General features: G+C 50.2%; 3 protein-coding genes across 5 annotated transcripts in view; 2 read left to right on the forward strand and 1 right to left on the reverse strand.

Moving 5' to 3' along the window:
• The window catches only part of LOC146009826 (uncharacterized), a 426905-nt gene that overhangs the window by 339958 nt on the left and 59486 nt on the right, over nt 1–27461 (forward strand). The window lies entirely within an intron of this gene.
• The window catches only part of LOC146009807 (uncharacterized), a 234070-nt gene that overhangs the window by 122584 nt on the left and 84025 nt on the right, over nt 1–27461 (reverse strand). The window lies entirely within an intron of this gene.
• Nucleotides 6689–27461, forward strand: part of LOC146009818 (uncharacterized) — a 119238-nt gene continuing 98465 nt past the window's right edge. The window contains exons 1-5 of one of the 2 annotated variants that reach the window (XM_083150322.1): nt 6689–6891; nt 13817–13895; nt 15676–15773; nt 15893–16001; nt 23319–24984. In XM_083150322.1, the coding sequence (XP_083006448.1) occupies nt 6814–6891; nt 13817–13895; nt 15676–15773; nt 15893–16001; nt 23319–24646 (1692 nt within the window). In that variant the 5' untranslated portion in view covers nt 6689–6813 and the 3' untranslated portion in view covers nt 24647–24984. Of the gene's footprint in view, nt 6892–13816; nt 13896–15675; nt 15774–15892; nt 16002–23318; nt 24985–27461 lie in introns of those variants that run through there. The other variant, XM_083150321.1, reaches the window with a different exon arrangement.

Here is a 27461-nt window from a genome sequence, read left to right on the forward strand (position 1 = left end):
GCGGAGAGATGCAGCGGAGAGGAGTGATACAGTACAGGGGCGGAGAGATGCAGCGGATAGGAGTGATACAGTACAGGGGCTGAGAGATGTAGCGGAGAGGAGTGATACAGTAGAGGGGCGGAGAGATGCAGCGGATAGGAGTGATACAGTACATGGGCTGAGAGATGTAGCGGAGAGGAGTGATACAGTACAGGGGCGGAGAGATGCAGCGGAGAGGTGTGATACAGTACAGGTGCGGAGAGATGCAGCGGAGAGGAGTGATACAGTACAGGGGCGGAGAGATGCAGCGGAGAGGGTGATACAGTACAGGGGCGGAGAGATGCAGCGGAGAGGAGTGATACAGTACAGGGGCGGAGAGATGCAGCGGAGAGGAGTGATACAGTACAGGGGCGGAGAGATGCAGCGGAGAGGGGTGATACAGTACAGGGGCGGAGAGATGCGGTGAGATTGAATACACTGCTGAGTAGGTTTATAGCCGAAGTCAAATACTTTGGTCATCGATGGGGAAGAACCAGATGGTTTCCCTCCATCGATGTCACAGCATGACCAATGACCTGGGACACAGAGCATAGCTCCACCCCCCAACAACCCTGAAGCCCCGCCCCACATTCTGATTGGCTCACAGGCCAAGCAAAAATTAATGACCATTGATAGCTAAAACTATTCATGGTTATCCATCAATCCATTGATGGTTGGTTGCAGTATCACCATCGATGGCAACCATTGATGGCGACTGCAACGATGGCAATCCCTACTGCTGGCTGTTATCCAGGCACTTGGGGTAAATCCCAATGCTCCTTCTGTCTCCAAGGGCCTCCTATTTGACCAGTGCCCACCTCTTCCCCCATAGTCAGTATTCTAATGCCCCCACGCCCACCTCACCCGCAGTAGAACACCAGCATTCTGCCATAGTTACCTATAGTAACATGCTGACTTCTGGGACAAGATGACTATTGTGGTCTCATCAGACCATAGACTCTTCTTCCACATGATCAGGTCTCTGGGCAAACGGTAGCCAGAAATAGGGGTTTGCTCCAACAAGACTTTCGTCTCACCACGCGCCCACACAACCCCCGATTTATGGCTAGTTTCATGGTCCCGCCTATCATCGAGGACCGAGTCTCACCACCCGCCCAAACAACCCCAGATTTATGGCTAGTTCCATGGTCCTGCCTATCATCGAGGACTGAGTCTCACCACCCGCCCAAACAACCACCGATTTATGGCTAGTTTCATGGTCCCACCTGTCATGGAGGACTGAGTCTCACCACCCGCCCACACAACCCTGATTTATGGCTAGTTCCATGGTCCTGCCTATCATCGAGGACTGAGTCTCACCACCCGCCCAAACAACCACCGATTTATGGCTAGTATCATGGTCCCACCTGTCATGGAGGACCGAGTCTCACCACCCGCCCACACAACCCTGATTTATGGCTAGTTCCATGGTCCTGCCTATCATCGAGGACTGAGTCTCACCACCCGCCCACACAACCCCCGATTTATGGCTCGTTCCATGGTCCTGCCTATCATCGACGACTGAGTCTCACCCCCCCCCTCCCCACAACCCCCGATTTATGGTTAGTTTCATGGTCCCACCTGTCATGGAGGACTGAGTCTCACCCCCCCCCCCCCACAACCACCGATTTATGGTTAGTTTCATGGTCCCACCTGTCATGGAGGACTGGGTCTCACCACCACCCCCCCACAACCACCGATTTATGGTTAGTTTCATGGTCCCACCTGTCATGGAGGACTGAGTCTCACCACCCGCCCACACAACCCCGATTTATGGTTAGTGTCATGGTCCCACCTGTCATGGAGGACTGAGTCTCACCACCCCCCCCCCCCCCACAACCCCCGATTTATGGCTAGTATCATGGTCCCGTCTGTCATGGAGGACTGAGTCTCACCACCCGCCCACACAACCCCCGATTTATGGTTAGTTTCATGGTCCCACCTGTCATGGTCCCACCTGTCTCATTTAGAGTTGCCATTGGTCTAACCATACAGGTCTCCTCCACCTTACACTCAGGGAGAAATTGACATTGTTGGGAGTTCTGTTAAAGCTGGTCTGTTTCCCATAGCAACCAATCAGATTCTACATGGCCATGAGAGGAGGGCAGCAGCTACTTTTGCTAGGGACATTTACTACAGTCTAGCGGAGGTAGGTGCTGACAGCAGTACCCAGAAGTGCCAGGAGTCCCATCCAGGGACCGCTGACCAGCATGGGGGTCTCAGAGGAGTCAGTCATATGCTGCTGCTAAAGAGGTTGGGGCAGCAGTAATGTAAAACTCCTGACAACAAGCAGGAAGCATGGCATAATTCTGTGGGGCATATGGTGTAAGGGGCATCATTGTGTGGGGCATAATATGGTGTAAGGAGCATTACTGTGGGGTATAATATGGTTTAAGGAGCATTACTGTGGGGAATAATATGGTGTCAGGGGCACTACTGTGTGGGGTATAATATGGTGTAAGGGGCATTACTGTGTGGGGCATAATATGGTGTAAGGGGCACTACTGTGTGGGGTATAATATGTGTCAAGGGCATTACTGTGTGGGGTATAATATGGTGTAAGGTGCATTACTGTGTGGGGCATAATATGGTGTAAGGGGCACTATGTGTGGGGTATAATATGGTGCAAGGGGCATTACTGTGTGGAACATATTATGGTGTCAAGGGCACTACTGTGTGGGGTATAATATGATGTAAGGGGTATTACTGTGTGGGACATAATATGGTGTAAGGGGCATTACTGTGTGGGGCATATGGTGTAAGGGGCATTATTGTGTGTGACATAATATGGTGTAAGGGGCATTACTGTGTGGGGCATAATATGGTTTAAGGAGCATTAATGTGTGGGGCATAATATGGTGTAAGGGGCATTACTGTGGGGGACATAATATGATGTAAGGGGCGCTATTGTGTGGGGCATAATCTGGTGTCAGGGGCATTACTGTGTGGGCATAATTTCATGTAAGGGGCATTACTGCGTGGGACATAATATGGTGTCAGGAGCATTACTGTGTGGGGCATAATATGGTGTAATGGGCATTACTGTGTGGGACATAATATGGTGTAAGGGGCATTACTGTGTGGGGCATACTATGGTGTAAGGGGCATTACTGAGTGGGGCATTATTGTGTGGGACATAATATGGGGTAAGGGGCATTACTGTGTGGGGTATAATATGGTGTAAGGAGTATTACTGTTTGGGTTATAATATGGTGTAAGGGGCATTACTGTGTGGGACATAGTATAGTGTGAGGGGCATTACTGTGTGGGGTATAATATGGTGTAAGGGGCATTACTGTGTGGGCTATAATATGGTGTAAGGAGTATTACTGTTTGGGTTATAATATGGCGTAAGGGGCATTACTGTGTGGGACATAGTATAGTGTGAGGGGCATTACTGTGTGGGGTATAATATGGTGTAAGGGGCATTACTGTGTGGGCTATAATATGGTGTAAGGGGCATTACTGTTTTGGAGTAAGGAGGTATTTTCCTGCAAGCCACTCCCCCCTCATCGACATACAGCCCCAGAACACACAGGATCCGCCCCTAGATGCTCTGATGCAGTGATCTATGTGCGCTCACCTACATCATATATTCTGCCAATCCTGCGGCCTGCGGCGTTACCACAACACACAGGTAAGAGTGTGGTGTGTACTGTACTGTCACAGCACCGGCGGGGGTGCCCATACACTATTGATGTTCCCAAAACATCGATTGTCAGGACCTAGTGCTCGATGATTTGGGCATCGGTAGGTGTGGATATAACAGTTTTATACCATGGATTGACGGCATCCGATGGCGTTTATTTTCTTTACTTTTTTTCCCCTGCCAATACACTAACAGTCCCTCCCACTCAGTCTGTCTCCTGCTGCCCTACTATACCACCCATCGTCCATCTCCTGCTGCCCTACTATACCACCCATCGTCCATCTCCTGCTGCCCTACTATACCACCCATCGTCCATCTCCTGCTGCCCTACTATACCACCCATCGTCCATCTCCTGCTGCCCTACTATACCACCCATCGTCCATCTCCTGCTGCCCTACTATACCACCCATCGTCCATCTCCTGCTGCCCTACTATACCACCCATCGTCCATCTCCTGCTGCCCTACTATACCACCCATCGTCCATCTCCTGCTGCCCTACTATACCACCCATCGTCCATCTCCTGCTGCCCTACTATACCACCCATCGTCCATCTCCTGCTGCCCTACTATACCACCCATCGTCCATCTCCTGCTGCCCTACTATACCACCCATCGTCCATCTCCTGCTGCCCTACTATACCACCCATCGTCCATCTCCTGCTGCCCTACTATACCACCCATCGTCCATCTCCTGCTGCCCTACTATACCACCCATCGTCCATCTCCTGCTGCCCTACTATACCACCCATCGTCCATCTCCTGCTGCCCTACTATACCACCCATCGTCCATCTCCTGCTGCCCTACTATACCACCCATCGTCCGTCTCCTGCTGCCCTACTATACCACCCATCGTCCGTCTCCTGCTGCCCTACTATACCACCCATCATCCATCTCCTGCTGCCCTACTATACCACCCATCGTCCGTCTCCTGCTGCCCTACTATACCACCCATCGTCCATCTCCTGCTGCCCTACTATACCACCCATCGTCCATCTCCTGCTGCCCTACTATACCACCCATCGTCCATCTCCTGCTGCCCTACTATACCACCCATCGTCCGTCTCCTGCTGCCCTACTATACCACCCATCGTCCGTCTCATCAGCATCACTGAAGTGCGCCGCGGCTAAGCGATGATGCAGCAGCAGCGACAGTGCAGTATGATTGGTCGCCCGTGCAATGGCTGGGTGTGGCATGGCTGTGCTGCATACACGCAGCAGAAGACTTTATCTAGTGTGAGGTCCAGTTAAAATCTCCTGGTGAAGCGGCGCACCCTATTCCTCTGCACACATGCCGCTAAGCGATGGCAGGAACCATCGACGGTAACCATGGATGATGGATGTGTCCATAGCCATCCATAACGCCGGCGGCGATGGTGGGGGTGTGACCAACTGTATGACAGTAACAATGAGGTCCGCACCAACTGTATTACAGTAACACCGGGGTCCGCACCAACTGTATTACAGAAACACCGGGGTCCGCACCACCTGTATTACAGTAACACCGGGGTCCGCACCACCTGTATTACAGTAACACCGGGGTCCGCACCACCTGTATTACAGTAACACCGGGGTCCGCACCACCTGTATTACAGTAACACCGGGGTCCGCACCACCTGTATTACAGTAACACCGGGGTCCGCACCACCTGTATTACAGTAACACTGGGGTCCGCACCACCTGTATTACAGTAACACCGGGGTCCGCACCACCTGTATTACAGTAACACCGGGGTCCGCACCACCTGTATTACAGTAACACCGGGGTCCGCACCACCTGTATTACAGTAACACCGGGGTCCGCACCACCTGTATTACAGTAACACCAGGGTCCGCACCACCTGTATTACAGTAACACCGGGGTCCGCACCACCTGTATTACAGTAACACCGGGGTCCGCACCACCTGTATTACAGTAACACCGGGGTCCGCACCACCTGTATTACAGTAACACCGGGGTCCGCACCACCTGTATTACAGTAACACCGGGGTCCACACCACCTGTATTACAGTAACACCGGGGTCCGCACCACCTGTATTACAGTAACACCGGAGTCCGCACCACCTGTATTACAGTAACACCGGGGTCCGCACCACCTGTATTACAGTAACACCGAGGTCCGCACCACCTATATTACAGTAACACCTGGGTCTGCACCACCTGCATACCTCCCAACATGACCCTCTCCAGGAGGACACAATGCTCTGTTCCTGCGCTTCCCTGGTAATGTAGGATTCCCATCACCTGTGGTGAGTCTGACACCATTCTGATCAATTACCCTGTTCAAAAGAGATAATGGGAATCCTACATTACCAGGGAACTCCAGAAACAGAGCACTGTGTCCTCCTGGGGAGGGGCATGCTGGGAGGTATCTATATGCAGTAATAGTACTAGAGTGTCAGCCATCTGTATAATAATGCAGCACCAGAGTCCACTCCAGCTGCACTATAACAAGGCACCAGAGGCTGCTCCCCCTGTACTACAGCAGCCTGATACCAGAGCTGCTCAGCCTATAGAATAATAATATCATTATCTGCTGACAGACACCGCAATGGCCGCTCCCTGCTGCTGCTGCCAGACACAGCAATGGCCGCTCTGTGCTCCGGCTGCCAGACACAGCAACGGCCGCTCTCTGCTCCTGCTGCCAGACACAGGAGTGGCCGCTATCTGCTGCCAGACACAGCAATGGCCGCTCTGTGCTCCGGCTGCCAGACACAGCAACGGCCGCTCTCTGCTCCTGCTGCCAGACACAGCAATGGCCGCTCTCTGCTGCCAGACACAGCAATGGACGCTCTCTGCTCCTGCTGCCAGACACAGCAACGGCCGCTCTCTGCTCCTGCTGCCAGACACAGCAATGGCCGCTCTCTGCTGCCAGACACAGCAATGGCCGCTCTCTGCTCCTGCTGCCAGACACAGCAACGGCCGCTCTCTCCTCCTGCTGCCAGACACAGGAGTGGCCGCTATCTGCTGCCAGACACAGCAATGGCCGCTCTCTGCTCCTGCTGCCAGACACAGCAATGGCCGCTCTCTGCTCCTGCTGCTTTGTGGGTGATGGAGGAGGCGGACGGGCCTATGGCCGGGGTGAAGGAGAGGAGGTGCCAAGCACATATACTTCCGGTCTGTGCGTTCCAATATACTTCCGGGTAATGCGTTCCACTTACAGGAAGAGGTTTTTTTTTTTTTTAAATCAATTGATGAAGCCTCATAGTCACCGTCAGGATCAGGTAATGATACTACAGGGGGAGCAGCATGTGGTGTCCTGTTATACAGGGGGAGCAGCCTGTGGTGTCCTGTTATTATTATACAGGGGGAGCAGCCTGTGGTGTCCTGTTATTATTATACAGGAGGAGCAGCCTGTGGTGTCCTGTTATTATTATACAGGGGGAGCAGCCTGTAGTGTCCTGTTATTATTATACAGGGGGAGCAGCCTGTGGTGTCCTGTTATTATTATACAGGAGGAGCAGCCTGTGGTGTCCTGTTATTATTATACAGGGGGAGCAGCCTGTAGTGTCCTGTTAATATTATACAGGGGGAGCAGCCTGTGGTGTCCTGTTATTATTATACAGGAGGAGCAGCCTGTGGTGTCCTGTTATTATTATACAGGGGGAGCAGCCTGTGGTGTCCTATTATTATTATACAGAGGGAGCAGCCTGTGGTGTCCTGTTATTATTATACAGGAGGAGCAGCCTGTGGTGTCCTGTTATTATTATACAGGGGGAGCAGCCTGTAGTGTCCTGTTATTATTATACAGGGGGAGCAGCCTGTGGTGTCCTGTTATTATTATACAGGGGGAGCAGCCTGTGGTGTCCTGTTATTATTATACAGGAGGAGCAGCCTGTGGTGTCCTGTTATTATTATACAGGGGGAGCAGCCTGTAGTGTCCTGTTATTATTATACAGGGGGAGCAGCCTGTGGTGTCCTGTTATTATTATACCGGAGGAGCAGCCTGTGGTGTCTTCTTATTATTATACAGGGGGAGCAGCCTGTGGTGTCCTGTTAGTATTATACAGGGGGAGCAGCCTGTGGTGTCCTGTTATCATTATACAGGGGGAGCAGCCTGTGGTGTCCTGTTATTATACAGGGGGAGCAGCCTGTGGTGTCCTGTTATTATTATACAGGAGAAGCAGCCTGTGGTGTCCTGGTATTATTATACAGGGGGAGCAGCCTGTGGTGTCCTGTTATTATTATACAGGGGGAGCAGCCTGTGGTGTCCTGTTATTATTATACAGGGGGAGCAGCCTGTGGTGTCCTGTTATTATTATACAGAGGGAGCAGCCTGTGGTGTCCTGTTATTATTATACAGGGGGAGCAGCCTGTGGTGTCCTGTTATTATTATTATACAGAGGGAGCAGCCTGTGGTGTCCTGTTATTATTATACAGGGGAGCAGCCTGTGGTGTCCTGTTATTATTATACAGGGGGAGCAGCCTGTGGTGTCCTGTTATTATACAGGGGGAGCAGCCTGTGGTGTCCTGTTATTATTATACAGGGGTAGCAGCCTGTGGTGTCCTGTTATTATTATACAGGGGGAGCAGCTTGTGGTGTCCTGTTATTATACAGGGGGAGCAGCCTGTGGTGTCCTGTTATTATTATACAGGGGGAGCAGCCTGTGGTGTCCTGTTATTATTATACAGGGGGAGCAGCCTGTGGTGTCCTGTTATCATTATACAGGGGGAGCAGCCTGTGGTGTCCTGTTATTATTATACAGGGGGAGCAGCCTGTGGTGTCCTGTTATCATTATACAGGGGGAGCAGCCTGTGGTGTCCTGTTATTATACAGGGGGAGCAGCCTGTGGTGTCCTGTTATTATTATACAGGGGGAGCAGCCTGTGGTGTCCTGTTATTATTATACAGGGGGAGCAGCCTGTGGTGTCCTGTTATTATTATACAGGGGGAGCACCCTGTGGTGTCCTGTTATTATTATACAGGGGGAGCAGCCTGTGGTGTCCTGTTATTAATATACAGGGGGAGCAGACTGTGGTGTCCTGTTATTATTATACAGGGGGAGCAGCCTGTGGTGTCCTGTTATTATTATACAGGGGGAGCAGCCTGTGGTGTCCTGTTATTATTATACAGGGGGAGCAGCCTGTGGTGTCCTGTTATTATTATACAGGGGGAGCAGCCTGTGGTGTCCTGTTATTATTATACAGGGGGAGCAGCCTGTGGTGTCCTGTTATTATTATACAGGGGGAGCAGCCTGTGGTGTCCTGTTATTATTATACAGGGGGAGCAGCCTGTGGTGTCCTGTTATTATTATACAGGGGGAGCAGCCTGTGGTGTCCTGTTATTATTATACAGGGGGAGCAGCCTGTGGTGTCCTGTTATTATTATACAGGGGGAGCAGCCTGTGGTGTCCTGTTATTATTATACAGGGGGAGCAGCCTGCAGTGTCCTGTTATTATTATACAGAGGGAGCAGCCTGTGTTGTCCTGTTGTTATTATACAGAGGGAGCAGCCTGTTGTGTCCTGTTATTATTATACAGGGGGAGCAGCCTGTGGTGTCCTGTTATTATTATACAGGAGGAGCAGCCTGAAGTGTCCTGTTATTATTATACAGGGGGAGCAGCCTGTGTTGTCCTGTTATTATTATACAGAGGGAGCAGCCAGTGGTGTCCTGTTATTATTATACAGGGGGAGCTGCCTGTGGTGTCCTGTTATTATTATACAGGGGGAGCAGCCTGTGGTGTCCTGTTATTATTATACAGGGGGAGCAGCCTGTGGTGTCCTGTTATTATTATACAGGGGGAGCAGCCTGTGGTGTCCTGTTATTATTATACAGGGGGAGCAGCCTGTGGTGTCCTGTTATTATTATACAAGGGGAGCAGCCTGTGGGGTCCTGTTATTATTATACAGGGGGAGCAGCCTGTGGTGTCCTGTTATTATTATACAGAGGGAGCAGCCTGTGTTGTCCTGTTGTTATTATTATTATACAGAGGGAGCAGCCTGTTGTGTCCTGTTATTATTATACAGGGGGAGCAGCCTGTGGTGTCCTGTTATTATTATACAGGAGGAGCAGCCTGAAGTGTCCTGTTATTATTATACAGGGGGAGCAGCCTGTGTTGTCCTGTTATTATTATACAGAGGGAGCAGCCAGTGGTGTCCTGTTATTATTATACAGGGGGAGCAGCCTGTGTTGTCCTGTTATTATTATACAGGGGGAGCAGCCTGTGTTGTCCTGTTATTATTATACAGAGGGAGCAGCCAGTGGTGTCCTGTTATTATTATACAGAGGGAGCAGCCTGTGGTGTCCTGTTATTATTATACAGGGGGAGCTGCCTGTGGTGTCCTGTTATTATCATACAGGGGGAGCTGCCTGTGGTGTCCTGTTATTATACAGGGGGAGCAGCCTGTGGTGTCCTGTTATTATTATACAGGGGGAGCAGCCTGTGGTGTCCTGTTATTATTATACAGGGGGAGCTGCCTGTGGTGTCCTGTTATTATTATACAGGGGGAGCAGCCTGTGGTGTCCTGTTAATATTATACAGGGGGAGCAGCCTGTGGTGTCCTGTTATTATTATACAGGGGGAGCAGCCTGTGTTGTCCTGTTATTATTATACAGGGGGAGCTACCTGCGATGTCCTGTTATTATTATACAGGGAGAGCTGCCTGCGGTGTCCTGTTATTATTATGCAGGGGGAGCAGCCTGCGGTGTCCTGTTATTATTATACAGGGGGAGCTGCCTGCGGTGTCCTATTTTTATTATTATACAGGGGGAGCAGCCTGCGGTGTCCTATTATTATTATACAGGGCGAGCAGCCTGTGTTGTCCTTTTATTATTATACAGGGGGAGCTGCCTGTGGTGTCCTGTTATTATTATACAGGGGGAGCAGCCTGCGGTGTCCTGGTATTATTATACAGGGGGAGCAGCCTGCGGTGTCCTGTTATTATTATACAGGGGGAGCAGCCTGCGGTGTCCTGATATTATTATACAGGGGGAGCTGCCTGCGGTGTCCTATTATTATTATACAGGGCGAGCAGCCTGTGTTGTCCTGTTATTATTATACAGGGGGAGCTACCTGCGATGTCCTGTTGTTATTATTATACAGGGGGAGCAGCCTGCGGTGTCCTGTTATTATTATAGAGGGGGAGCTGCCTGCGGTGTCCTGTTTTTATTATACAGGGGGAGCAGCCTGCGGTGTCCTGTTATTATTATACAGGGGGATCAGCCTGCGGTGTCCTGTTATTATTATACAGGGGGATCAGCCTGCAGTGTCCTGTTATTATTATACAGGGGAAGCAGCCTGTGTTGTCCTGTTATTATACAGGGGGAGCTGCCTGTGGTGTCCTGTTATTATTATACAGGGGGAGCTGCCTGTGGTGTCCTGTTATTATTATACAGGGGGAGCTGCCTGTGGTGTCCTGTTATTATTATACAGGGGGAGCTGCCTGTGGTGTCCTGTTATTATTGTACAGGGGGAGCTGCCTGTGGTGTCCTGTTATTATTGTACAGTAGGAGCAGCCTGTGGTGTCCTGTTATTATTATTATACAAGGGGAGCAGCCTGTGTTGTCCTGTTATTATTAAACAGGGGGAGCAGCCTGTGGTGTCCTGTTAGTATTATACAGGGGGAGCAGCCTGTGGTGTCCTGTTGTTGTTGTTGTTGTTGTTATTATTATTATACAGGGCAGCAGCCTGTGTTGTCCTGTTATTATTATACAGGGGGAGAAGCCTTTGGTGTCCTGTTAATATTATACAGGGGGAGCAGCCTGTGGTGTCCTGTTATTATTATTATACAGGAGGAGCAGCCTGTGGTGTCCTGTTATTATTATACAGGGGGAGCAGCTTGTGGTGTTCGGTTATTATTATTATTTTACAAGGAGTGCAGCCTGTGGTATCCTGTTATTATTATACAGGGGGAGCAGCCTGTGGTGTCCTGTTATTATTATACAGGGGGAGCAGCCTGTGGTGTCCTGTTATTATTATACAGGGGGAGCAGCCTGTTGTGTCCTGTTATTATTATACAGGTGGAGCAGCCTGTGGTGTCCTGTTATTATTATACAGTGGAGCAGCCTGTAGTTTCCTGTTGTTATTATTATTATACAGGGGGAGCAGCCTTTGCTGTCCTGTTGTTATTATTATATAGGAGGAGCAGCCTGCGGTGTTCTGTTATAATTATTATACAGGAGGAGTAGCCTGTGGTGTCCTGTTATTATTATACAGGGGGAGCAGCCTGTGGTGTTCTGTTGTTGTTGTTATTATACAGGGGGAGCAGCCTGTGTTATCCTGTTATTATTATACAGGGGGAGCAGCTTGTGGTGTTCGGTTGTTATTATTATTTTACAGGGAGTGCAGCCTGTGTTTGCCTGTTATTATTATACAGGGGGAGCAGCCTCTTGTGTCCTGTTATTATTATACAGGGGGAGCTGCCTGTGGTGTCCTGTTATTATTATACAGTGGAGCAGCCTGTAGTTTCCTGGTGTTATTATTCTTATACAGGGGGAGCAGCCTTTGCTGTCCTGTTGTTATTATTATATAGGAGGAGCAGCCTGCGGTGTTCTGTTATAATTATTATACAGGAGAAGCAGCCTGTCTTGTCCTGTTATTAATATACAGGGGTAGAAGCCTGTGGTGTCCTGTTATTATTATACAGGGGGAGCTGCCTGCGGTGTCCGGTTATTATTATACAGGGGGAGCTGCCTGCGGTGTCCTGTTGTTATTATTATACAGGGGGAGCTGCTTGCGGTGTCCTGTTATTATTATACAGGGGGAGCAGCCTGCAGTGTCCTGTTATTATTATACAGGGGGAGCAGCCTGTGGTGTCCTGTTATTATTATAAAGTAGGAGCAGCCTGTGGTGTCCTGTTATTATTATACAGTAGGAGCAGCCAGTGGTGTCCTGTTATTATTATACAGGGGGAGCAGCCTGTGGTGTTCTGTTGTTATTATTATACAGGGGGAGCAGCCTGAGTTGTCCTGTTATTATTATACAGGGGGAGCTGCCTGCGGTGTCCGGTTATTATTATACAGGGGGAGCAGCCTGTGGTGTCCTGTTATTATTATACAGTAGGAGCAGCCTGTGGTGTCCTTTTATTATTATTATACAGGGGGAGAGGCCTGTGGTGTCCTGTTATTATTATTATACAGGCGGAGCAGCCTGTGGTGTCCTGTTATTATTATTATACAGTGGTAGAGGCCTGTATTGTCCTGTTAGTACTATACAGGGGGAGCAGCCTGTGGTGTCCTGTTGATTTTATTGTTACCGGAGAGGTGACTGTTGGGAATGGGATGTTATACAGTAACACTGGGGGATGTACCCGGAGAGGTGACTGCTGGGGATGGGACGTTATACAGTAACACCGGGGGATGTGAACGGAGAGGTGACTGCTGGGAATGGGACGTTATACAGTAACACTGGGGGATGTGACCGGAGAGGTGACTGCTGGGAATGGGACGTTATACAGTAACACCGGGGATGTGACCAGAGAGGTGACTGCTGGGAATGGGACGTTATACAGTAACACCGGGAAATGTGACCGGAGAGGTGACTGCTGGGAATGGGACGTTATACAGTAACACCGGGGGATGTGAACGGAGAGGTGACTGCTGGGAATGGGACGTTATACAGTAACACTGGGGGATGTGACCGGAGAGGTGACTGCTGGGGATGGGACGTTATACAGTAACACCGGGGGATGTGAACGGAGAGGTGACTGCTGGGGATGGGACGTTATACAGTAACACCGGGGATGTGACCGGAGAGGTGACTGCTGGGAATGGGACGTTATACAGTAACACCGGGGAATGTGACCGGAGAGGTGACTGCTGGGGATGGGACGTTATACAGTAACACCGGGGGATGTGAACGGAGAGGTGACTGCTGGGAATGGGACGTTATACAGTAACACTGGGGGATGTGACCGGAGAGGTGACTGCTGGGGATGGGACGTTATACAGTAACACCGGGGGATGTGAACGGAGAGGTGACTGCTGGGAATGGGACGTTATACAGTAACACTGGGGGATGTGACCGGAGAGGTGACTGCTGGGAATGGGACGTTATACAGTAACACCGGGGGATGTGACCGGAGAGGTGACTGCTGGGAATGGGACGTTATACAGTAACACCAGGGGATGTGTCTGGGTGATGACTGTACCATTGTGTGTGTCAGGTGCCTATAAGGTGTCAGGATGTCACTGTCTGTCTCTCCATGCAGGAGGGGGAGTATATAGAGGAACACAGGGGTCTGTACAAGGACGTGATGATGGAGAATCACCGGCCCCTCACATCACTGGGTAAGAGGAGACATTTATTGTACAGGGGAGAGCAGGTATGGGGGTCCCCTATATATACACCCATCATCTGATAATCACATGTATACCATGTCCTCAGTCACTGTGTGTCTCCTACAGATGGGCCCAGTAACAGGAATACCCCAGAGAGATGTCCCCGTCCTCTGTATTCCCAGGATAATCACATATATACAATGTCCTCAGTCACTGTGTGTCTCCTACAGATGGGCCCCGTAACAGGAATACCCCAGAGAGATGTCCCCGTCCTCTGTATTCCCAGGATAATCACATATATACAATGTCCTCAGTCACTGTGTGTCTCCTACAGATGGGCCCAGTAACAGGAATACCCCAGAGAGATGTCCCCGTCCTCTGTATTCCCAGGATAATCACATATATACAATGTCCTCAGTCACTGTGTGTCTCCTACAGATGGGCCCCGTAACAGGAATACCCCAGAGAGATGTCCCCGTCCTCTGTATTCCCAGGATAATCACATATATACAATGTCCTCAGTCACTGTGTGTCTCCTACAGATGGGCCCAGTAACAGGAATACCCCAGAGAGATGTCCCCGTCCTCTGTATTCCCAGGATAATCACATATATACCATGTCCTCAGTCACTGTGTGTCTCCTACAGATGGGACCAGTAACAGGAATACCCCAGAGAGATGTCCCCGTCCTCTGTATTCCCAGGATAATCACATATATACAATGTACTCAGTCACTGCGTGTCTCCTACAGATGGGCCCAGTAACAGGAATACCCCAGAGAGATGTCCCCGTCCTCTGTATTCCCAGGATAATCACATATATACCATGTCCTCAGTCACTGTGTGTCTCCTACAGATGGGCCCAGTAACAGGAATACCCCAGAGAGATGTCCCCGTCCTCTGTATTCCCAGGATAATCACATATATACCATGTCCTCAGTCACTGTGTGTCTCCTACAGATGGGCCCAGTAACAGGAATACCCCAGAGAGATGTCCCGTCCTCTGTATTCCCAGGATAATCACATATATACAATGTCCTCAGTCACTGTGTGTCTCCTACAGATGGGGCCAGTAACAGGAATACCCCAGAGAGATGTCCCCGTCCTCTGTATTCCCAGGATAATCACATATATACAATGTCCTCAGTCACTGTGTGTCTCCTACAGATGGGCCCAGTAACAGAGATACCCCAGAGAGATGTCCCCGTCCTCTGTATTCCCAGGATAATCACATATATACAATGTCCTCAGTCACTGTGTGTCTCCTACAGATGGGGCCAGTAACAGGAATACACCAGAGAGATGTCCCCGTCCTCTGTATTCCCAGGATAATCACATATATACAGTGTCCTCAGTCACTGTGTGTCTCCTACAGATGGGCCCAGTAACAGGAATACCCCAGAGAGATGTCCCCATCCTCTGTATTCCCAGGATAATCACATATATACCATGTCCTCAGTCACTGCGTGTCTCCTACAGATGGGCCCAGTAACAGGAATACCCCAGAGAGATGTCCCCGTCCTCTGTATTCCCAGGATAATCACATATATACAATGTCCTCAGTCACTGCGTGTCTCCTACAGATGGGGCCAGTAACAGGAATACCCCAGAGAGATGTCCCCGTCCTCTGTATTCCCAGGATAATCACATATATACCATGTCCTCAGTCACTGTGTGTCTCCTACAGATGGGCCCAGTAACAGGAATACCCCAGAGAGATGTCCCCGTCCTCTGTATTCCCAGGATAATCACATATATACCATGTCCTCAGTCACTGCGTGTCTCCTACAGATGGGCCCAGTAACAGGAATACCCCAGAGAGATGTCCCCGTCCTCTGTATTCCCAGGATTGTACAGACGAGAATCACAGGACCCCACAGGAGGATCAGGTAGGTGGGATTTAGGGTTTCGCCAATATACCAAAGTGACTGTCACTATATGATCTGTACAGAAGCTGTGTGTTTTATACACTGATATTATACTGCGTAATGTTATTGTCTTAATTTAGATTGAATCCTTAATTGTTATCAAGATAGAAGATACAGAGGGAGAAGTGTCTTATACGAGGGGTGACCAGCAGTGTAAGGAGGAGGAAATTCGTACAGATATCAGCACAGGTGAGTAATACACACTTCTTACAGAATAGAGAATCTGTTATACTCCATTTCACATCATGTCACTGTGTTACCAGCCCAGAGATCTGACCAGTCTCCTCCCCGCACTCTCTGGTGTATCTCATACATCAGGAGCCATCAGTCCCTATTATACTCCTGCTCTCCCCCTCACATCATGTCACTGTGTGTTACCAGCCCAGAGATCTGACCAGTCTCCTCCCCGCACTCTCTGGTGTATCTCATACATCAGGAGCCATCAGCCCCTATTATACTCCTGCTCTCCCCTCACATCATGTCACTGTGTGTTACCAGCCCAGAGATCTGACCAGTCTCCTGCCCGCACTCTCTGGTGTATCTCATACATCAGGAGCCATCAGCCCCTATTATACTCCTGCTCTCCCCCTCACATCATGTCACTGTGTGTTACCAGCCCAGAGATCTGACCAGTCTCCTCCCCGCACTCTCTGGTGTATCTCATACATCAGGAGCCGTCAGCCCCTATTATACTCCTGCTCTCCCCTCACATCATGTCACTGTGTGTTACCAGCCCAGAGATCTGACCAGTCTCCTCCCCGCACTCTCTGGTGTATCTCATACATCAGGAGCCATCAGCCCCTATTATACTCCTGCTCTCCCCCTCACATCATGTCACTGTGTGTTACCAGCCCAGAGATCTGACCAGTCTCCTCCCCGCACTCTCTGGTGTATCTCATACATCAGGATCCATCAGCCCCTATTATACTCCTGCTCTGCCTCTCACATCATGTCACTGTGTGTTACCAGCCCAGAGATCTGACCAGTCTCCTCCCCGCACTCTCTGGTGTATCTCATACATCAGCAGCCATCAGCCACTATTATACTCCTGCTCTCCCCCCTCACATCATGTCACTGTGTGTTACCAGCCCAGAGATCTGACCAGTCTCCTCCCCGCACTCTCTGGTGTATCTCATACATCAGGAGCCATCAGCCCCTATTATACCCCTGCTCTCCCCCTCACATCATGTCACTGTGTGTTACCAGCCCAGAGATCTGACCAGTCTTCTCCCCGCACTCTCTGGTGTATCTCATACATCAGGAGCCATCAGCCCCTATTATACCCCTGCTCTCCCCCTCACATCATGTCACTGTGTGTTACCAGCCCAGAGATCTGACCAGTCTCCTCCCCGCACTCTCTGGTGTATCTCATACATCAGGAGCCATCAGCCCCCTATTATACTCCTGCTCTCCCCTCACATCATGTCACTGTGTGTTACCAGCCCAGAGATCTGACCAGTCTTCTCCCCGCACTCTCTGGTGTATCTCATACATCAGCAGCCATCAGCCCCTATTATACTCCTGCTCTCCCCTCACATCATGTCACTGTGTGTTACCAGCCCAGAGATCTGACCAGTCTCCTCCCCGCACTCTCTGGTGTATCTCATACATCAGGAGCCATCAGCCCCTATTATACTCCTGCTCTCCCCCTCACATCATGTCACTGTGTGTTACCAGCCCAGAGATCTGACCAGTCTCCTCCCCGCACTCTCTGGTGTATCTCATACATCAGGAGCCATCAGCCCCTATTATACTCCTGCTCTCCCCCTCACATCATGTCACTGTGTGTTACCAGCCCAGAGATCTGACCAGTCTCCTCCCCGCACTCTCTGGTGTATCTCATACATCAGCAGCCATCAGCCCCTATTATACTCCTGCTCTCCCCCTCACATCATGTCACTGTGTGTTGCCAGCCGAGAGATCTGACCAGTCTCCTCCCCACACTCTCTGGTGTATCCAGTGTTGCAAGTAAGGGGGTACGGCGTGGTACGGAGTACCTGTAAGAAATATGTTGTAGGTACGCAGTACCACTTACCCCTGATCCACTGTCATTTCTATTTTCATTTTAAGTCTAAATATAATGCATCCGCAGCCCGCCCACCCAGCGTTATGATTGGTGCTGTATGCAGCTACCGGCTACTGCTGATTTAGCCTGTCACAATGACAGGCATCAGCGGCGCCGACAGCATGAAGAGCAGGCTCCACTATTGTAAGCACAAGCTGCCTGGCTCTCCCCCAAGCAAGAGCCAACCCACCCCCAGTCATTCCCTGTTTCTCATTCCCTGTCTCCTGTGTCCATGCCTCTATTGTCATTTAGTCACTCCTCTAGCTTTGTGTGACCACGCCCCCTGATGACACATGACCATGCCCATTTTTGGTGGAGGCTATCAGTACCACCAAGAAAAAAATTCTACTTGCACCACTGGGTGTATCTCATACATCAGGAGCCATCAGCCCCTATTATACCCTGCTCTCCCCCTCACATCATGTCACTGTGTGTTACCAGCCCAGAGATCTGACCAGTCTCCTCCCCGCACTGTCTGGTGTATCTCATACATCAGCAGCCATCAGCCACTATTATACTCCTGCTCTCCCCCCTCACATCATGTCACTGTGTGTTACCAGCCCAGAGATCTGACCAGTCTCCTCCCCGCACTCTCTGGTGTATCTCATACATCAGGAGACATCAGCCCCTATTATACTCCTGCTCTCCCCCTCACATCATGTCACTGTGTGTTACCTGCCCAGAGATCTGACCAGTCTCCTCCCCGCACTCTCTGGTGTATCTCATACATCAGGTGCCATCAGCCCCTATTATACTCCTGCTCTCCCCCTCACATCATGTCACTGTGTGTTACCAGCCCAGAGATCTGACCAGTCTCCTCCCCGCACTGTCTGGTGTATCTCATACATCAGGTGCCATCAGCCCCTATTATACTCCTGCTCTCCCCCTCACATCATGTCACTGTGTGTTACCAGCCCAGAGATCTGACCAGTCTCCTCCCCGCACTCTCTAGTGTATCTCATTCATCAGGAGCCATCAGCCCCTATTATACTCCTGCTCTCCCCCTCACATCATGTCACTGTGTGTTACCAGCCCAGAGATCTGACCAGTCTCCTCCCCGCACTGTCTGGTGTATCTCATACATCAGGTGCCATCAGCCCCTATTATACTCCTGCTCTCCCCCTCACATCATGTCACTGTGTGTTACCAGCCCAGAGATCTGACCAGTCTCCTCCCCGCACTCTCTAGTGTATCTCATTCATCAGGTGCCATCAGCCCCTATTATACTCCTGCTCTCCCCCTCACATCATGTCACTGTGTGTTACCAGCCCAGAGATCTGACCAGTCTCCTCCCCGCACTCTCTGGTGTATCTGGTGTACCCATTCTCCGCAGAGATCTCCAGTATCTGAGGGTCTCAGGCTCTGACCCATTCTCCGCAGAGACCTCCAGTATCTGAGGGTCTCAGGCTCTGACCCATTCTCCGCAGAGATCTCCAGTATCTGAGGTTCTCAGGCTCTGACCCATTCTCCGCAGAGATCTCCAGTATCTGAGGGTCTCAGGCTCTGACCCATTCTCCGCAGAGATCTCCAGTATCTGAGGGTCTCAGGCTCTGACCCATTCTCCGCAGAGATCTCCAGTATCTGAGGTTCTCAGGCTCTGACCCATTCTCCGCAGAGATCTCCAGTATCTGAGGGTCTCAGGCTCTGACCCATTCTCCGCAGAGATCTCCAGTATCCGAGGGTCTCAGGCTCTGACCCATTCTCCGCAGAGATCTCCAGTATCCGAGGGTCTCAGGCTCTGACCCATTCTCCGCAGAGATCTCCAGTATCCGAGTGTCTCAGGCTCTGACCCATTCTCCGCAGAGATCTCCAGTATCCGAGTGTCTCAGGCTCTGACCCATTCTCCGCAGAGATCTCCAGTATCCGAGTGTCTCAGGCTCTGACCCATTCTCCGCAGAGATCTCCAGTATCCGAGGGTCTCAGGCTCTGACCCATTCTCCGCAGAGATCTCCAGTATCTGAGGTTCTCAGGCTCTGACCCATTCTCCGCAGAGATCTCCAGTATCTGAGGGTCTCAGGCTCTGACCCATTCTCCGCAGAGATCTCCAGTATCTGAGGGTCTCAGGCTCTGACCCATTCTCCGCAGAGATCTCCAGTATCTGAGGTTCTCAGGCTCTGACCCATTCTCCGCAGAGATCTCCAGTATCTGAGGGTCTCAGGCTCTGACCCATTCTCCGCAGAGATCTCCAGTATCCGAGGTTCTCAGGCTCTGACCCATTCTCCGCAGAGATCTCCAGTATCCGAGGGTCTCAGGCTCTGACCCATTCTCCGCAGAGATCTCCAGTATCCGAGTGTCTCAGGCTCTGACCCATTCTCCGCAGAGATCTCCAGTATCCGAGTGTCTCAGGCTCTGACCCATTCTCCGCAGAGATCTCCAGTATCCGAGTGTCTCAGGCTCTGACCCATTCTCCGCAGAGATCTCCAGTATCTGAGGGTCTCAGGCTCTGACCCATTCTCCGCAGAGATCTCCAGTATCTGAGGGTCTCAGGCTCTGACCCATTCTCCGCAGAGATCTCCAGTATCTGAGGGTCTCAGGCTCTGACCCATTCTCCGCAGAGATCTCCAGTATCCGAGTGTCTCAGGCTCTGACCCATTCTCCGCAGAGATCTCCAGTATCTGAGGTTCTCAGGCTCTGACCCATTCTCCGCAGAGATCTCCAGTATCTGAGGGTCTCAGGCTCTGACCCATTCTCCGCAGAGATCTCCAGTATCCGAGGGTCTCAGGCTCTGACCCATTCTCCGCAGAGATCTCCAGTATCCGAGGGTCTCAGGCTCTGACCCATTCTCCGCAGAGATCTCCAGTATCCGAGTGTCTCAGGCTCTGACCCATTCTCCGCAGAGATCTCCAGTATCCGAGTGTCTCAGGCTCTGACCCATTCTCCGCAGAGATCTCCAGTATCCGAGTGTCTCAGGCTCTGACCCATTCTCCGCAGAGATCTCCAGTATCCGAGGGTCTCAGGCTCTGACCCATTCTCCGCAGAGATCTCCAGTATCTGAGGTTCTCAGGCTCTGACCCATTCTCCGCAGAGATCTCCAGTATCTGAGGGTCTCAGGCTCTGACCCATTCTCCGCAGAGATCTCCAGTATCTGAGGGTCTCAGGCTCTGACCCATTCTCCGCAGAGATCTCCAGTATCTGAGGTTCTCAGGCTCTGACCCATTCTCCGCAGAGATCTCCAGTATCTGAGGGTCTCAGGCTCTGACCCATTCTCCGCAGAGATCTCCAGTATCCGAGGTTCTCAGGCTCTGACCCATTCTCCGCAGAGATCTCCAGTATCCGAGGGTCTCAGGCTCTGACCCATTCTCCGCAGAGATCTCCAGTATCCGAGTGTCTCAGGCTCTGACCCATTCTCCGCAGAGATCTCCAGTATCCGAGTGTCTCAGGCTCTGACCCATTCTCCGCAGAGATCTCCAGTATCCGAGTGTCTCAGGCTCTGACCCATTCTCCGCAGAGATCTCCAGTATCTGAGGGTCTCAGGCTCTGACCCATTCTCCGCAGAGATCTCCAGTATCTGAGGGTCTCAGGCTCTGACCCATTCTCCGCAGAGATCTCCAGTATCTGAGGGTCTCAGGCTCTGACCCATTCTCCGCAGAGATCTCCAGTATCCGAGTGTCTCAGGCTCTGACCCATTCTCCGCAGAGATCTCCAGTATCTGAGGGTCTCAGGCTCTGACCCATTCTCCGCAGAGATCTCCAGTATCCGAGTGTCTCAGGCTCTGACCCATTCTCCGCAGAGATCTCCAGTATCCGAGGGTCTCAGGCTCTAACCCATTCTCTGCAGAGATCTCCAGTATCCGAGTGTCTCAGGCTCTGACCCATTCTCCGCAGAGATCTCCAGTATCCGAGTGTCTCAGGCTCTGACCCATTCTCCGCAGAGATCTCCAGTATCTGAGGGTCTCAGGCTCTGACCCATTCTCCGCAGAGATCTCCAGTATCTGAGGGTCTCAGGCTCTGACCCATTCTCCGCAGAGATCTCCAGTATCCGAGTGTCTCAGGCTCTGACCCATTCTCCGCAGAGATCTCCAGTATCTGAGGGTCTCAGGCTCTGACCCATTCTCCGCAGAGATCTCCAGTATCCGAGTGTCTCAGGCTCTGACCCATTCTCCGCAGAGATCTCCAGTATCCGAGTGTCTCAGGCTCTGACCCATTCTCTGCAGAGATCTCCAGTATCTGAGGGCCTCAGGCTCTGACCCATTCTCTGCAGAGATCTCCAGTATCCGAGTGTCTCAGGCTCTGACCCATTCTCCGCAGAGATCTCCAGTATCCGAGTGTCTCAGGCTCTGACCCATTCTCTGCAGAGATCTTCAGTTTCCGAAGGTCTCCGGCTCAGAACCATTCTCCGCAGAGAAGTCCGGTAGCGGGTGACAGTGGTGCCTCTGTTTTGGTCTTGCCAGTCATGGTTGCAGTGCCTCTTCCTACAGACCAGGCTTGCAGCCCAATCCAAGTGTCCTCTCTGTGGAGATTTATGACCTTCTTATTGGTGATTACGAAACTTTGAGTAAAGTCATTAGGTTTTTACTACAATCATGGATGGATAATCGACTACTCCAAATTATGGAAACTGTATATCGGTACAAATCCAACTTAAATAAAAGTTCTGAATGTCTCATACCTCAGATCATGGACTTTTCCTCAGGGTGGTTTCCTTTGGGTATATTGTAGGTTCTGGTATCAGCACTGAGTATATTATTGGATAGAAGTTCTATGGATGATTTTTGTGCCACCTTCAGCAGAGGTTTCCAAACATGGTCCTTATAATGATAATATTATATGTATGATAACACTCGTAGTATAAATCACATTGGGTCAGAAGGGCCTTAATAATGTCCAGCTTTAGGCACAAGTTACCATCTTAGGATATACTGGTACCACGCACTAACCTTGCAGTCTTGTCTAAAGTAGCCTCCAAGATTTGGCCCACCGATAAATTGTTCCTTCAGCGCTGTGCCCAGTGGTTTTGTAGGATTATGGTCAGGTTTTTGATTAACCAATTTTGCCAAACAGGTCATCTAATGATCAGCATTTTTATATGTAGGTTGAAACACAGTCATTAACTGAAACAGCTGTGTAGGAGGCTTAAAACTGGGTGAGGAACAGCCCAAACACTGCTACAAAGGGGAGGTTGCTGAAGAATTTTTCATGTTACAGGTAATACACCAAGGCAAGACTAAGCAGAGCAACAAGGTAGTTATACTGCATCAACAAGGTCTCTCCCAGGCAAAGATTTTAAAGACTGAAAAATAAGACCCAATATTTCACGCCCAATATTTTCTTATATTTTTAGAAGGGAGTTTGGGAAGTCGCTTTTGGATAAGGAAGAGTAACACTTTATACTAATTACGGTGAGGTCTCTTTTTCTTTTTCTACTCCGATGTTGAAGGATTAACCCATATTTTAGTTTTTAGAGAAATATTGGGCAAACATATTTTTGTTTATTTCCAACAGATGGACGCAAAATTGTGAAAGCTTTAGACGGACGTCTCGCTTTGTCTCCGGGTTTTAAGATTGAATGTAGCAACTTTGCACCAAATTCTTCAGGAGAAAACACCGCTACCCTAAATATACACCCCGTACGACACAACGTGGATATATTATCTAACCCCATTCAGGATAACCCTCCCGATAATTCAGATATTGTTATACGCAGAAAAGCTTCTACAATTGAAAGTGTCTATTTCTGTTCTGAATGTGGGAAATGTTTTAAATATAAATCACATCTTGTAATACATCAGAGAAGTCACACAGGTGAGAGGCCATTTTCATGTGACGAGTGTGGGAAATGTTTTACACACAAATCAGTTCTTGTAGCACATCAGAGAACTCATACAGGTGAGAAGCCATTTCCATGTTCTGAATGTGGGAAATGTTTTACACATAAAACAGACCTTGTTTCACATCAGCAAAGTCACACAGGCGGAAAAACATTTCCATGTTCTGAGTGTGGAAAATGCTTTACGCACAAATCGGTCCTGGTTAGACATCAGAAAACACACACATGTGAGAAACCATTTTTATGTTCTGAGTGTGGGAAATGTTTTACACACAAAGCAGTTCTTGTTGCACATCAGAGACTTCACACAGGCGAGAGACCGTTTAAATGCCCTGAGTGTGGGAAATGTTTTACACAGAAATCATCTCTTGATAAACATCACAAAAGCCACACAGATGAGAAACCATTTCCGTGTTCTGAATGTCATAAGAGGTTTAAACATAAATCCGGTCTTATTGAGCATCAGAGAACTCACACAGGTGAGAAGCTATTTTTGTGTTCAGAGTGCGGTAAAAATTTTACATATAAATCTCATCTTGTTGAGCATCAGATGATTCACACAGGTGAGAAACCATTTAAATGTCACGAGTGTGGGAAATGTTTTATGTATAAATCACATCTTCTTGGACATCAGAGAATTCACACAGGGGAGAAACCATTCCCATGCTCTGAGTGTGGAAAATGTTTTAGAAACAGATCACAACTTATTAGTCATCACAAAAAGCACACAGGTGAAAAACCATTTCCATGTTCCGAGTGTGGGAAATGTTTTACACACAAATCAGTTCTTGTTACACATCAGAGACTTCACACGGGTGAGAAACCATTTCCATGTTCTGAGTGTGGGAAACATTTTTCACATAAATCAAGTCTACTCGATCATCAGAGGCTTCACACGGGCGAGAAACCATTTTCATGTTCTGAGTGTGGGAAATGTTTTACACGTAAATTAAGTCTTGCTAAACATCAGACAAATTGCACAGGTGAGCAACCTTTTCCATGAGCTGATATACATGTAAACGCCATTGACATTCTACTAAAAGGTTCATAATTTAATATATATATTAGCTATGGGTGAATACACTGTTGGTTTTCAAAATTGGACGGAGTGCTGCTTCTTTCTTTCATTATATACTCCTGGAGTAAGCGGCACCCGCCCCAGTAACCACCACTAAAAAGGAAATGCCGGACCTGTTGCAAAAATATAACTAGCTCCCAAACCTTCTGGTATTCTCCAGTGTCCCCCGTGGTTTCAGAGAAACAGGTTTAGCAGGTAAGAACCAAATATTGTATCTTCCAGCAACCAATAATAAAATCACGTTGTTATGACATAAATACTCATTAATAAAACATATACGCTTATGATGTGGATTAAGGTGGAGCTTTGGAATCTCTATGTTTGAGTTGGACCTAAACCTGAAGATTTAACCTAGATGTAGACACTTTGGCCGACTCGGAATGATAAAGGTCAAAACAAGGACATTGTACACAACCAAACTTCACAACAGTAAAAGCCACAACTTTATTGAGTATAGTATAAGTAACAGACACAGACACAGAGCGGTGCGCCATTATCATACCTTTTACTACAGCTGCGAGTTACTAAAAGGTCACCGGCCACTCAGAGCCAGGATCTAGCACAGTAACTATCCACCAACATGAATACAACCTATCCATTGTTACTAGGAGCCGGTGACCTCACTGAGAGTGCAGCCTAACAATTCACTAGGAGCCAGTGACATCACTGAGAGTGCAGCCTATCCATTGTTACTAGGAGCCAGTGACCTCACTGAGAGTGCAGCCTAACGATTCACTAGGAGCCAGTGACATCACTGAGAGTGCAGCCTATCCATTCACTAGGAGCCAGTGACCTCACTGAGAGTGCAGCCTATCCATTCACTAGGAGCCAGTGACATCACTGAGAGTGCAGCCTAACAATTCACTAGGAGCCAGTGACATCACTGAGAGTGCAGCCTATCCATTCACTAGGAGCCAGTGACATCACTGAGAGTGCAGCCTATCCATTCACTAGGAGCCAGAGACCTCACTGAGAGTGCAGCCTATCCATTCACTAGGAGCCAGAGACCTCACTGAGAGTGCAGCCTATCCATTCACTAGGAGCCAGTGACATCACTGAGAGTGCAGCCTATCCATTCACTAGGAGCCAGTGACCTCACTGAGAGTGCAGCCTATCCATTCACTAGGAGCCAGTGACATCACTGAGAGTGCAGCCTATCCATTCACTAGGAGCCAGTGACATCACTGAGAGTGCAGCCTATAGATTCACTAGGAGCCAGTGACATCACTGAGAGTGCAGCCTATCCATTCACTAGCAGGCAGTGACATCACTGAGAGTGCAGCCTATCCATTCACTAGGAGCCAATGACATCACTGAGAGTGCAGCCTATCCATTGTTACTAGGAGCCGGTGACCTCACTGAGAGTGCAGCCTATCCATTCACTAGGAGCCAGTGACATCACTGAGAGTGCAGCCTATCCATTCTCTAGGAGCCAGTGACCTCACTGAGAGTGCAGCCTATCCATTCACTAGGAGCCAGTGACATCACTGAGAGTGCAGCCTATCCATTCACTAGGAGCCAGTGACATCACTGAGAGTGCAGCCTATAGATTCACTAGGAGCCAGTGACATCACTGAGAGTGCAGCCTATCCATTCACTAGCAGGCAGTGACATCACTGAGAGTGCAGCCTATCCATTCACTAGGAGCCAATGACATCACTGAGATACAGCGGTACAGGGGCACTGAGAGCGCTGCTATCACCCGACACACAGGGGCTCTGAGAGCACCGCTATCACCCGACACCGGTACTGGGGCTCTGAGAGCACCGCTATCACCCGACACAGACCGGTACAGGGGCTCTGAGAGCGCCGCTATCACCCGACAGACACCGGTACAGGGGCTCTGAGAGCGCAGCTATCACCCGACACACAGCGGTACAGGGGCTCTGAGAGAGCCGCTATCACACGACACACACCGGTACAGGGGCTCTGTGTCAATCACCTGTACTATCACCCGACACACAGCGGTACAGGGGCTCTGAGAGCGCCGCTATCACCCGACACACAGCGGTACAGGGGCTCTGAGAGCGCCGCTATCACCCGACACACACCGGCACAGGGGCTCTGAGAGCGCCGCTATCACCCCACACACCGGTACAGGGGCTCTGAGAGCACCGCTATTACCCGACACACACAGCGGTACAGGGGCTCTGAGAGCACCGCTATCACCCGACACACACCGGTACAGGGGCTCTGAGAGCGCCGCTATCACCCGACACACGGGTACAGGGGCTCTGAGAGCACCGCTATCACCTGACACACAGCGGTACAGGGGCTCTGAGAGCGCCGCTATCACCCGACACACACCGGTACAGGGGCTCTGAGAGCGCCCCTATCACCCGACACACACCGGTACAGGGGCTCTGAGAGCACCGCTATCACCCGACACACAGCGGTACAGGGGCTCTGAGAGCACCGCTATCACCCGACACACGCCGGTACAGGGGCTCTGAGAGCACCGCTATCACCCGACACACACCGGTACAGGGGCTCTGAGAGCGCCGCTATCACCCGACACACAGCCGTACAGGGGCTCTGAGAGCACCTCTATCACCCGACACACAGCGGTACAGGGGCTCTGAGAGCACCGCTATCACCCGACACACACCGGTACAGGGGCTCTGAGAGAACCAATATCACCCGACACACAGCGGTACAGGGGCTCTGAGAGCGCCGCTATCACCCGACACACACCGGTACAGGGGCTCTGAGAGCGCCGCTATCACCCGACACACACCGG

Source organism: Crinia signifera, chromosome 6 (genome assembly GCF_055691185.1).
Source record: "Crinia signifera chromosome 6, ASM5569118v1, whole genome shotgun sequence".
NCBI lineage: Eukaryota > Metazoa > Chordata > Amphibia > Anura > Myobatrachidae > Crinia > Crinia signifera.